This window comes from Diadema antillarum, unplaced genomic scaffold (assembly GCF_040938485.1).
Source record: "Diadema antillarum isolate AM-2024a unplaced genomic scaffold, OU_Dant_1.0 seq00001319_RagTag, whole genome shotgun sequence".
Lineage (NCBI taxonomy): Eukaryota > Metazoa > Echinodermata > Echinoidea > Diadematoida > Diadematidae > Diadema > Diadema antillarum.
The window spans coordinates 375,559-389,495 of NW_027272091.1; the positions used below are offsets into that span (position 1 = coordinate 375,559).

The 13,937-nt window shown below is 41.1% G+C and overlaps 1 protein-coding gene across 1 annotated transcript in view; it reads right to left on the bottom strand.

Moving 5' to 3' along the window:
- LOC139708193 (transformation/transcription domain-associated protein-like) overlaps positions 1-13,937 on the bottom strand; it is an 87,898-nt gene that overhangs the window by 52,326 nt on the left and 21,635 nt on the right. Inside the window, exons 13-29 of the mRNA XM_071620168.1 lie at positions 13,759-13,850; positions 11,981-12,390; positions 11,379-11,441; positions 10,665-10,792; positions 9,947-10,136; positions 9,461-9,555; positions 8,578-8,743; positions 7,499-7,665; positions 6,492-6,692; positions 5,926-6,015; positions 5,351-5,502; positions 4,687-4,787; positions 4,083-4,178; positions 3,259-3,440; positions 2,475-2,672; positions 1,557-1,745; positions 278-514 (exon numbers count right to left, since the gene is read on the bottom strand). Coding sequence (XP_071476269.1) covers positions 278-514; positions 1,557-1,745; positions 2,475-2,672; positions 3,259-3,440; positions 4,083-4,178; positions 4,687-4,787; positions 5,351-5,502; positions 5,926-6,015; positions 6,492-6,692; positions 7,499-7,665; positions 8,578-8,743; positions 9,461-9,555; positions 9,947-10,136; positions 10,665-10,792; positions 11,379-11,441; positions 11,981-12,390; positions 13,759-13,850 — 2,757 coding nt within the window. The remainder of the gene's footprint in view (positions 1-277; positions 515-1,556; positions 1,746-2,474; positions 2,673-3,258; positions 3,441-4,082; positions 4,179-4,686; positions 4,788-5,350; positions 5,503-5,925; positions 6,016-6,491; positions 6,693-7,498; positions 7,666-8,577; positions 8,744-9,460; positions 9,556-9,946; positions 10,137-10,664; positions 10,793-11,378; positions 11,442-11,980; positions 12,391-13,758; positions 13,851-13,937) is intronic.

The window sequence follows — 13,937 nt, forward strand, 5'->3', positions numbered from 1 at the left end:
GAGTGCTTTTGGAAGCTACTTTGATTTTTCAAAGCCATGTAACATTGATTTGAAGCATGTATGACAGAAATAGAGCACAAAAAAGTTGCAGAGAAAATAGAAAGCTTTGCTGTGATGCAAAGTTACTGACACAGCTATGGCTTTACATGTACTGTGGAATACTGTAATTCATTGTCAGATCTGTTTGTGCATAGTTGTGCTTTTGAGCAAAATATGGTTAGTCTGGCATGCGAACTTGACACACAAAGACACAAAGACAGAAAGACCCATGGCTCACCTCTGTGAAGAAGAGCTTGTGCTCGGGGATGGTGGGGTTCATGGTGAAGAGGCGCGGCTCCAGCGTGGTGCAGAACGTGTTGCTGTCCATGAGGCCCCGCTGGGCGTTGGCCGGCTGGTGGCGCAGCAGGTGCTTCTTGGGCGGGATCATGTCGGCCAGGACCTCCTTGTGGGGCGACATGATCTCCATCACCTTCTTGTTGGTGAAGTCTGCCAGCCAGCGCAGCGACTCCATGGCCTTTGGGGTTCGTTATGGGTGGAAAGGAATAACAGATCATTGAATTGAACAGAACTATCATCCTACTATCATACAAACTTGTATAAGTGGAGATGTAGTGGCCAAGTAGACAAGAGCACTAGTCTTTGAATCACACAAGTGTGGTATGGGTTCATGAGTTTGAATCCAACAAAGCCCGACACATTTGCCCCTCAGCAAGGTACTTTGTCCACATTGCTGCTCTCCGCCCAGGAATTATAAATGGGTATCCAGTAGCATGAGAATTTGGTTGATCAGCATGTGCGCGCCTGTGACATGGCGACTGGCTGGAATGCTCCCCAGGGAGTGGAGAGTGAGCACTGTCAGTGCTTGTTGGAAATTATGTATCCAATGACTGGGGTAATAATAGCATGTATGCCCTTGAGCACTCAACAGACTGGACTTGGTGCAACATAAGTTGCATTTTACCACTATTATTACTATTCTTTTTACATGTGACCGTTATTGGAAGCAATGGATGCTTGTAGGCAAGAAAAAAGAGGATCGACAGCTCTGAGTGCCCTCAGAAGAATTAAGCAACAAGGATAAAGTGCCTTACCCAGGGGAATAAACCATTGCTGCCAGGGGACTTGAACCAGGGACCTCAAGACTCAGAGTCTAATGTCTTATCCACTGAACCACAACTGCTCCTCATTTGGTTGATACATACACATACATTCATACGTATCATTGTGTGATACATCCGTATACATTCATACATACATGTATCATTTTGTGATACATATGAATAATCCACCATATTCATATCTGTCTGGATATGATGCACCTTATTGTTCATAAAATCATTACAATTTCAACTTTCTGAGTCAATGCAAGTTTCAAAATCAAAAAGAGAAATCAACTTTATTTACTGAGATAATGTTAATCTAAAAGTGAATGACACATCAGTATCCAGCAACAATACCTAAACTTCCATATTTGGCCTTCAACATGGAAAGCAATAGAAATGACGAACAAGTCCTTGAATTCTTTTCAATCAATTGCAACCGTCATTTACACTGACCTGTTCCCTGACCGTCTGGTTTGGTGAGGTCACTTCCCTGACCAGTTCCCTCGTGACGTCGTGGAAGGCCTTCTGCTGGGCGGCGGCCAGCTTGGGGTTCTCGGCATCTGCCCCCGTAGCTGGGGTGGCGCAGAGTTTCAGGACCAGGTCCACGTTACTCTTGGCCATGCTCAGAGCTCCACTTGATACCTGGACCATGGATGGGAAAACGAGAAGGAAAGTAGTAATTCAGTGATTCTTCTGATGCAGCACGTCTTGAGCACCACTGGTGTGTACCATGATAAGATTTAATCATATCGAGAACCATTCGAAAGTGTAAAAACATCTGAAACATTGTAAAAGCATCTGAAACAGAGTAAAAACATCTGAAAATCCAAAATAAATCATGTTAAATATCAGTTGTCAAATTTGTGCTGTTGCCCTAAGATATTTCCCCTGATCAAAGGTATGTCGCTCCTACCCCTCATCCCCCCCCCCCATCCTCTTCATTAATGAGAACCATCTTACAATTATGTAAGTGCTGACAATTAAGGGATGTAAAAACTCAAATGTCAGAAAGAGCAATAGATTCTGCTGAAATCCAGAGGGGCACATTATTGTAGAAGGTCTCCTTCTTAAACAACCATCCTCAACACGACTATCAAACTAAAAAACTAACAAAGGAATGACTTTATAAGCTGTTATTTTCGTGAGGGTTTAATTTTCACGAATTTCGCGAATCACAGTAGGACCGCGAATTTAACAACACGCAAAAAACATCGCTATGCACTAGGGTTATAGCGCATTTACAATAGCCTCTGTGTCAGTTCACGAAACAAGATCTCGCGAAAATGTCTGTGACCTCCCCATTCACGAAAATATCTGTACGCGAAAATAACAGCTTGTACAGTACTTAAAAATGACCTTTGACCCACGTACCTCTCCAGTCAAGTCCATCATGACAAAGAGGAGGGCTTTGAGGAAGATGTAGAGGTGGCTCTGCACCCAGCAGATGTCCATGTTCTCCATCATGAACTTGATGGCGATGCAGCCGCCCAGCTTGGCGTACCACGCCCTCTCGTAGCAGCAGTTGCACATTCGGTCGGCCACATACTCAAAGATGGACAGCTGACAGGCCTGGAACGAACAAACAAAGGAAAGAAGTCGAGTGAAGCGTAATATTAATCATACCGAAAGAAATCTAACCACGACTTGCAGAACACAAAAGAAAGTGCACACGTAATCATGATATCATTATCATTGCCTTCATTATCAAAATGTACAATGAGGAAACTGTCATGAGGCACAGAAATTTAAAAGGAGCAATGGGGATTATTCACACAAGCAACGTTTACACAAAACTGTCGTTAGACTGGATTTTAATATTATATGAGACTGTGCATTCTACAGATGGGGCTGAAATGGGCCCCACTAGTACTGGACGCATGCAACAAATGTCTTTACAGAACACAACAGGAATGAACCAGGCAAGGTGGACAATGAACTGACATTGGTTTCATTACAGATATGGCAGAAAAGGGACTCCACTTTCTCTTTTCCTATGACTGGACAGCCTGTTCCATCTTTGGATAAATTTCTCAGGTAGCAATAGAAGAAACAACAAAATTTGAATGCAAGTTTGACACTAGCTGACACATGACTGATTTAGAAGCCTGAGATGTGACGGAATTGCATCTAGTCTTCGTCGTCGGCTCGTACTCACTCTGGCCTTACTGCCCATGACAGCAGCAGCGGTCTCCACAATGACGGTCAGTGCCAGCTGACCGGTCTTACACAGCTCCTTCTCCTCGTGGGCCATGCACGCGGAGATGGCATCCACCAACACGTGGGGGTCCATGTTGTCATTGAGGGACTTCTGTCGGCTGTGCGCTGTCGGCAGTGGGCCTTGGCGGGGAAGGGGAGAAATGAAGAATAGCAGAATCAACAATCATGAAGTTACTATGTGGTAATTAAAGTTTTATCCAGCTTTGAATTAAGTACCATACTTTCATTTTTGTCTAGTGATATGTAATGCACTTTATTGTGAAAAACGAGAAATGAATTCAAATTCAAATTACGAAAAGTAGAATCAAATAAGCAGAACTGAGACAGTTTGTCTACGCAAATTGGACAGAAATACGATGGTTGTAGAATTCATTCAAAGAAGTTTCTGTTAGCATGTGTACCGTCAAGGTTCTTTTAAAGGAACTGTAACATGGTTACACCATGTAATGTTATGGGTTGGCAATGGAAATAATTGTGGGAATCCCCAGAATGCTTCTGAGTATGCTCACACTACTAGCTCTCGCGAGAGGAGAAGACTATCAAGTGGTTATAGATTCTTTTGGAAAACCTCACTCTTCGTAAAGCAATCTTACGATCTGTAGCGTAATATGCTACGGTGTACATATTTGCAAGATGGGCAATTCTATTCTAGTAGGTATACGCAAGCTGTGGCTTTCAAATGTACCACGGTGGGCAGCGCATTAGGCTCGATTCAACAGAAGGACCACAATATCTGCCGATTGGTTCCCTTAAATCACGTACCTGCTTGCTGTGCCACGGCCACTAGAGTGATGTGTCTCACAACATTCATCATGAAGGGCAATGAGCTGGGACGAAGATCCTTGATTGTAGCAGACACTGGTAGCAACAAAAAGATGATAATGATAACAACAGGAAAAACAATCATCATCATCATTTATAATCACAATAATAATAATGATAATAATAATAATAATAATAATAATAATAATAATAATAATAATAATAATAATAATAACAATAATAATAATAATAATAATAATAATAACAATAGAAATCATCACCATCATCATCAACATTATCATAACAGTTAGTAGTGAGGATATAAAAAAAGCACTAATAACATCAATAAAATTGAGGATAATGCCAACAATGACATTCATCATTATCATCATCATTTTCAAAAACAACAACAACAGAAAGCATCAACAAGAAGAATACATAATATTCTATCTTGTACAATTGTACCTTTCCACCACATTATGGCACTCAAATTTGCCTCATCTCAGTAATCACTACTCTGGCCACTAAAAAATATGCACTAACTGATATGCTGGACTTTTTATGATCGCATCAAGATTTTATACAGTGTCAGGGCCATCCTCACCAATCATGGAGGTCAGTGCATTCTGGAAACATGTCCTGGACAGGAGGTCATGGCACTTGTAGGCGTGGCTTGTTGTCCTCGGGATCTCACCGTCATGGAAACTGCACATGGGATTGATGACATGGAGACACAATTATGAAATAGAATGGCTTGGTTTGATCTTCTCTTCATTTTTTTTTTTTTTTTTTTTTTTGGTTGGGGGGGGGTCCATGCTGACAATCATAGTATTTGAGATCAATTCAGCTGATTACATCTGATGAAAACTTGCTGAAGTAAATCCCCCCACTTCAGGTTCTTAAAAAATTGAAGATGAAATTGGATTGGTTGAAATGAAAGTGATGGTAGGGATATGGACAGTTGCAGGGTATCATTCATGAAAGTAAAATCTGAAAGAAAAAAAAAATCTCACAGAAACTTGTATTTGCAAATGTATTGATCGAAACAACAATTTTATGTCTAATTGCTGTGACTGCAGGCACCACGAAAAGACTGAGGACAACAAAAATTTGTCTATTCCATCTTAAAGAAGGTGATAAAACATAATGAGGTAACAGTCCCCAGATCTGTGTAAATTGCAGTGCCACTCTGTTATTGATTAATACACAAATTACACATTACATTTTCAAATTTTCTGCTGAGGACGAATAAAGAGTATGCCACTCACCTCGTGTGGAAGAGAAGTTGCTGAATGGTGCGCTGATCATCGCCGAGGCTTAGCATGCTGACGATGAAATGGCGGATGACCTCCCACGCCTGACGCCGGTAGAAGACGTCCGTTGTTGGGGATGTCAACTTGGTGAGTGCAGTTTCAATCACCTGGAATGAACACAAGTGACATAATTGGAATTTACTTTCACTTAAATTTCTTACCTTCTACAGATGACTTCCATCTGAAAATACAACTTTTGAAAAGTTGAGACAGCGCAGAGATTCCATACTTTACCAGTGTTCTAGTATCATTTTCATTGGCTATTTCACTTGTGATGCAAATAATCATTTCAGTAATCCTCAGAATTCTCTCACTAAAGCCATGCAAAATATTAAAGTAAACATATCTATGTTTTCCAACCATCTTTTCAAATTCACACCAAAAAAATGTGAGGGAATGGTGCAGAACACAACTGAAAACATATAAAGAACAGATGCACAAAAAGTCAGTCAAGCTCAGGACGGGAAAACTTCTTGAGACAGAGAGATAATGAGAAAACAGCAGCTCAAATGTGAAGACAAACTCGTTACCTTGGATACGGGAAGATGGACAGGCATCTTGTGGTCAGTAAAAAGGATGGTGATACAAGGCCCATCATTCTCATCCTCCTGGTAGGAAAGCTGCAAGACATACAATTTAGAGAGACTTTTAGTGTATGATGGTTCATTACATCGATCATGATCAGGTGCAGAAATGAGAGACTTATAAATTTAATGATATTAATAATTAATACTTTAATTTAAAAATAAATGGTATTATCAAGCTTTCATAACCTTCCAAATGGAACTGTATACAAAATTTACAAGATCAAAGTTTGGACAAGAAGTGAACAGAAGCTGAATGTGAACAGAGTTCATGTTTTTTTTGAAGTACAGTAAATTTTTTTATTAATTCAGATTTTTAGGCAAAAACATTTTATATAAATACAATTAAAAAAAAACCTGAGTGAAATTGACATCGGTTTATGCATGCTAATACTCTGAACTACAGCAGCTTCACTGCCCAAAAAGACATTTTGCTTTATAGTCTTTATACAGATAGGAAAGGGTTTAAACAACATGGAAGCAACAACTAAGATCATGCAAATCAAACCTACCCTTTGCGGTTCTTTCAGCATTTTGCGATTGCCTCCCCCGAGTTTGCCTAGGACCCGGAACGCCACTCGGGCGATCTGGTCGCTACGGTTACGCAGTGTGCGCCACAGGGCCTGCATGAGCTCCGCCCTGACCGGCTGGATGTGCTCGTAGAGGAAGTCTGGCTGCAGGTTGTCCACACAGAGCTCCAACGTCCTCAGACCCTGTGGAAATATCAGGGGGTATTAAGGGTGATGGGGGCAGCTTTCAAGATACAGTAAATTCCGTGTAAGTTGACACTTGGCGGGTCTGAGAAAAAACACACTGCCTTAGGTGATATTCAACTTCTGCATGTACAGAGGAGTAATATATATTAGACTATAAACATAAATCAAGGCCTTTTATTTTCACTGACCTCATCGGCAAATTATTTAACATATCCACCATCAACTTACGCTGAGTTGACTGTGTTCGAGCCGTGACAGTGATGACTGACGTATTGACGGGACATACATTGTATTACTGACATTACCCAAAATGTTAAAACCCTTTCTGACATTCAGTAATAGTAAAGTAAATTGCTTACAAAGAGATCCCCTGGTATCTTCAAACTAGCATCCTTATTTTTTTTTTTTGAGGGGGGGGGGGGAAGAAAAATCTGCCAATCTAAGCATGGATGAAAACAATACCTTGAAACAGACATCCCATGATAAAAAGATGATCTCTGTCACTCTATCAATTACTATTACAAGTAGGCAAAGCACAAAGCATAACAGAAAAAGAAGGGGGAACTTGCAAATAGATGGTCATGTAACTTATTGTCATATTCCACGGAAACAACTTAACAGAGATTGAAAGAGATCAAAAAGGAAAGGATAATCATGACCAAAAATGAAAAAAAAACTAAGAGAAAGAGAAGGAAAGAGCAGTTAAAGAATCCCTAAAAATTCATAAAAAGACACACAGTATGTGGGAGTACACGCTTTGCTCTTCTTGCTGGAAATTTGGGTCCAGATTGCTGCTGGCTTACCTGACTGACTAAGGTCTGTGAGCCGTTAAGAGCCGACACCAGGGGATCCATCAGCATGGGTAGGTAGGGCAGGAGGGAGCTGAGACGGACGGGCACAGTGAGGCACAGCTCCACAAACAGGTCCTTCATGTGCTGCTTGTGGAGGCCACTCTGGAGTTGGTTTAACCCTGGCAGACAAGGGAAAGGGGGGATGGGAGTGAAGAAACCACAGCATTAATTAGGCTGGCTGGGGTTACATCCCTCTGGTTGGGAGCATTGTATAGATCAACTCTTTATGTATCTTATCCACGCAGGAGTTTACACCATGGCACACATAGAATTAAAGAAAAACGCAACAAAAATATTCCACAAACTAGAAGCACTGAGAGGACAGACTTGACCTCATATAAAACCAGCTAAAATGTAGTGCAGCTGAATATGGGTTATACAGCCAACTTAACTCATCAGATGGAAAATGAAAACTAACAAAGACTTCCACATAGGCCATAGGGTTACTAACACCATAGAACTGTGCGTGCAGCCTTTAGAAAATAAATCCTGGATCCAGATCACGATGCATACCATAGTCTGAATCTGAATCACTACAAAAGGTAATCACCTGTTCTTTTGACCACAACGGATGTATCCTGATAATTTCAGTAAATTCAGTTCACAACTTCTTTAAGCAATATTGCTGACAGGCAAAGAAACAATTGCTGAGAAAAAGATAATCTCCTCTGCAGAGGTAGCAATGAAATAGCAACCTTTCTTTCTTTTTCTTCTTGATGAAATGATTAAAGCATTGAGAGAAAGAAATTTGCAAGCGCAAACCCTCTCCTTGTCTTGATGATTCACAAATAGTGCCACACAAGAAATACAAGATGGCAACTCGTCCTGTTGCTACAACTTATCACATTCAATCTAGAATTTCAAGGTCTGTGGTCTCCCAAACCTCCTTGAAATTCACTCTAGTTTTATGAAAATGACTCCGTATGCCCGGCACATAAATCATCTAATGTGCAAATGTGAGGTTTCGATTCTTACGCACGAACATGATGATCAAATAGCACCTCATCTACAACATTAGATGAGACTATTACCTTGGAGCAAGTTTGGCAGCAGCGGCAGAAACTCCTGGTACAGCAGGTCGTGGCTCCCGCCGCCGATTGACCTGAACAGCGCCCTCAGGAGGAGGAAGTAGTTGTAGGGATCCTTAGCGGTAGTCGCTAGCTCCATGGAGCGATTCACGATCTTGTGCAGGTGGGGCTACAGGGATTTGTGAAAAGATAACACTTTCTTACATGTGTGGGTCTAACCAAAATTATGAAAAAGATATCACTTTTTTACATAATGTAGATCTCAGTGAGGAATACTGAGGAGACAGATCATACTGCACGATTCAATTTTAAAGATATAGACAGAACTTCTTTCTATGTTATCTTATCTTGACTACTCTATTAAATTGCATCTCAACTATCTGAATAAATGCGTAGCACTGAAATAATAAAAGCATGCATAAATTTGATCCAATTAGACATTCCCAACATAAATGGTAGAAAGTAAATTACACATTATCACATTATGCAAAAATGTCACACACGTGAACGTCCCCACTGACCCACGCGGGACAAGTAGTAATCCAAACTACACTTTGGTTCAGGTTGGCACAGAATGCCCATTTAACACTTTACATGTCCAGGTCCTTGGTTTCACTTGCCAAGCTTTTAAATCAGTATTCAGTAATCCATTCAAACTTGACCTATGTATAGTTGGCAAGCCCATTCAGGTGTAGCAATAGGAATTAGGGGGATAAGGTAATCTCTATTCATTAACAATTAGTTTCCCCGACATCTGTGTCAATTGGTGCAGAAAGCACTTCAGCATGACTACCAAACAGCAAACACAGCATGGTAAGGGTTAAACAAAATCACATCATATTCAAGTGGGGTAACAAAGTGGTAGGATGCCTCAAGGTTCCCTTACCTTCAGCATCTGCTCGTTCTCGTTGGCAAAGAGGGAGACTGAGCCAAAGACTAGCTTGAAGAGCTTGAGGTACAGGTTGGATCGCTCTTGGTTTGCTGGATGGAGGAAGAAAAATTTAATCAAAATGAAGCATGGTGTAATTTTGCCATATTTCTGTTAGAAAGCTCTAAACAATAGCAGAAATGTAACACTATGAATGTGAAATATACGAAGCAACTATTCCAAAGTGATGGAATGGCAAAGAATGTGATAGTGAAGCCGTTATTGCACATTTTCATTAAATTTAAAAATTCTGTATGTTGTGAAGGAAATAGACAAAAAAAAATGCACAAATATTAATTTTGTAGTGCAAGAACAATCATTAGCAAGAGATCTTTCAAGCAGAGAAGATGGCTAACCTAAATTATCCCCCGCCAAACCTCAGGTCTCTTTTCAGGACTGATGAGTGACATATTCTTTGTGCTCGAGTAAACAGGTTACACTCACTTCCCATCTCCTCCATGCGTTCCAGCAGGTACTCGACCAGGATGGTGGCAAAGGTCGCCGACGTGGAGAGGTTGGCTAGGAAGGAGTTAGCGATGAGCTGCAGGGCGTAGTTCTTGTAGATGCGCTCCACCATGTACTCGATGGTGGTCTGGAAGATCTCGCGGAATGCCAGCGGGTGCATCATGTTGAACTAGGAAAAAGGATCGGGGGAGTAAACGGCAGAGGTGTGAAAGTTTTCAGGTAAATGCAGTGAGTTGCAATTTTTCTAGGAGGCATTAGTGAAGAAGTCAGATTATGAGCGGCAAAGACTGAAATTTGAGCTCTACCCTTCTGTAGCAACACACACACACACACACACACAAACATCGACAAAACAAGACACAGTACGTCATAAGAACAGATGGTTTGTTGTGGCAGTCTTCAACCAATTTTTGACCCCCTCGAAAATTATCAATGAAAGTTAACCATTATTACCAGGGCATAAAAGGGCATTAGAGGCTATCCTGCAAGTATTTGATTATACTGCTTGTAAGATTATTTATATTATTTTCATCATCATCATCATCATCATCACTATCTATTTATTAATTTGGCCATAAAAATTGCAACATACAGTCATACAGACAATGTATCAATCCATGAACATATAAATAAGATGAACAGGAAATGCATGAAGAAGTGAAATGAAATTTAAAGGGAGGTAGTATTCTTCTCTTACCACTCCTGCAAAGTGTTCCAGAACTTCCTTCTCCTCCTTCAGACGGACGCTCTGGGTGTTCGCCGGCCTGATGCTAGTCTGGCCGGACGGGGAGATCTGGATCTGGTAGATGTCCAGCGCCTTCAAGGCTGGTGGGTGATGAAGAGGAAGAGGAGGAGGAGGAGGAGTAGGAAGGGGCAGAAAGAAAGAGAGTGAGGGGATGGCTACCAGTAATCATTTGGATCAAACATGAGGAATTTTGTGAACAGATTCCAAATTACATTACAAGTTCCTACACAGACACTTCTAGGAGCTCATCAGGTACAATCATGTACAAAAAATTAGATTTTATTTTCTTCTGCAGAAAAAAACCAAAACAAAACAGATGACTGCAGGTGAGACTGATGTCATTTTCACTGATGGATTGTGGGAAGGGGGAATAGGCACATCTACAGATACACAGTATCTCATATAATGTTCCTCATTGTGTTTTTATTCAAAATCAAAACCATCAAAAGGTGTTTTTTTTTTTTGATTTTTATATAATGGCACTGGCCATCAATGGACAAGAGCTTCCTCTGATTGAAGTGAAATGTGTTGAATTTCATGTGCAAAAGCCACAGGAGAGAAATTTAGTGGTGTGACAGACACGTGTTATAAGTATTTAAGAGGCATCATAACACCAAGTAGTGCTTATACAGTTACAACTAACGATACCTAGAGCACTACACTTACCATGTTTGACCAGTTTGATGAATACAGCAGTCTCTTTGGGATGAAACTGTTTACTTTGGGGATCTGCAAGAAAATCCATGGTATGCAATAAATACATGGAAACCTTTAATTGGAGCAAATCCATGATGGAACCATATTCATGTCAAGTACGACAATATCGCCTTACATGCTCGTCAGAACTTCGTGTGAAACAAATATTCACTCACCCATGATAACAAACATTGATCTGCCATCATTCACTCTGAAAGATTCTGTGAATAGTTTCATATTTAAGTGAGACATTAGGCATTTTGGAACATTGAAATACCTTAGATTTGCAAAGCATATGGCCTGTCATATGACAGCACAACAGCAGGTGTAATCTTGACACTTATGTAAAGTTCTGTCGCCATAGTGGTGCCCCCCTTAACCAAGACAGTCCCAAACAGTGAAACTGGGTTCATACCATATCACAAGTAAACTGCTCCACTATGTCTAAACCATTGCTATCTTGACCTCATCTCATTGTTAAAACACCGGGGTGGAAACTCTGCACTTGGCTTGAACATCTGAATCAGGATTTAGGAGATGGCATCCAATGAGGGACCGGAGGAAGGACTCACCTGCCACCACCTTGCAGGCACTCACTCCCCAGGTGATGGTCTTCACACCGCAGACCACCGTCTTGACCAGGCTGCGGCAGTCCACCACCGAATAGTTGTTGAAGTGGGTGAGGCCGGTCGGGAGGTACCGCTTGGGTTTCGAATCGTCCTTCTCCCGGGTGGGGAACAGGGAGGAGAGGGGCGCGGTGGTGATGGAGGACACGCCTGGTGTCGGGGGAGGCACAGTGGTAGTCGGGGTGGAGGGTGGGACGGTCGTGCTGGGGGTAGATGGAAACACCGGCGTCTGGGGCGTGGTCGGGGTGGGTGGGGGCTGCGACGCGGCAGCAGTGGTTGCCGCACTGGAGACAGTGGATGAGGAGCGTTGAGCAGGTGGGAGCATCTTTTCCTGGGCTGCCTCCTGTTGCTGTCGGCTGTCAAAGGATTAAAACAGAGAGAGGATCAAGATAGCTGACCTCACAAGATTAACAGCTTTCATTTCCAGACAGCATAGTGGTGACAACTTCATGATGTGGTACACTTTTCTGTCATGAGCATAGTACACCTTATATTGATCAGCATTCTACTTCCTTGAAAAAAATATCAAAATTGACTCACAAGCTGCAGTCTAATACTATCATCACCTTAACCTGGCTTTTCTTCTTCTTCTTCTTCTTCTTTTTTTGTGAGGGGATGGGCTTAGGGGGGTGAATTTACAGTTCATTATGATAGTTGCTTGAAGAAAGAAAAAGCAATTCATGCCACTGTCAAAGGTCAATCCACAGCAAAAATGGTCATAACATTACATTTCAACAGACATTCCACACCTTTATTCATTCAATGACAGAAAAATCACATACAGTATGCATCTGCACTATTCTTCTACATACACGCATATAAAAAATACACAAAGATTCTGCTAGTTATACTCTATAAAATTCCAAGCCCCAATTACCTGTGTAAAATCAAGATTATTATTACTAGAATTGCTAGATTATTAGAACAAAATGTAAAGTGCAGTGGTACATAAGAGACCTTGGTCTTTAAAGGACAAGTCCACCTTCATATACATGTGGATTGAGTGAAGGCAATAATATTAGTAGAACACATCAGTGAAAGTTTGGGGAAAATCCGACAATCCGTTCAAAAGTTATGAATTTTTTAAATATCTGTGCAAACACTGCTGGAGGAGAAGACTACTACAGTGTATTATGTCACATGCATACAACGATATAAGGAAAATAAAAAGAGAATTTCACAAAACTTGACTTTTTGAATAAAGTTCACATTTCTTCGACTTGTTACTGACTTATGTTAGGGGTAATATCATTCCCCCTGACTTCTGAACGAGAGAAGTCGAGCGTTCTTTTAATATGTGAGAAAAGTGAGAATATCTTGAATTTTCTTTATACTTTCTTTATCTAGTTGTACTCATATGACATCACAAGCTATAGTAGTCTTCTCATCCAGCCATTACTAAGCAGAAACTTCAAAAATTCATAACTTTTGAACGGATTGTCCGATTTTCCCCAAACTCTCATTGATGTGTTCTACTAATATTGCTGCATTCACTCAACCCACATGTCTATGAAGGTGAACTTGTCCTTTAAGGGTTAGTGATCAATATTGAAGCATTCTAATATCATCCCCTCCCCCTCCTGCATACTATATCCAGATATTAGCTCACTGAGTAAAATGTACTAGGGAAAGATACATGTGTCACTTGTGACTATGCAGGTGTGCATCTTGCAAGGGAACACTGGTTGCCATGGCAATTACACTGATGAGCCTCTCTCTCTCACCATTTCTCAAAGATGACTGGGAGCTGATTCTCGGCAATAGTGTGGAACTTGAGAACAAACACTTCCAGCATCCTCATGAGGATCTCGCGGGCCTGCAATACAAACAATTTCTGCTGTTTGTGAAGATTTGAAGGGGGGAACAAGGGGACAAAAAAAGGGGGGGGGGAGAAAAAAAAGAG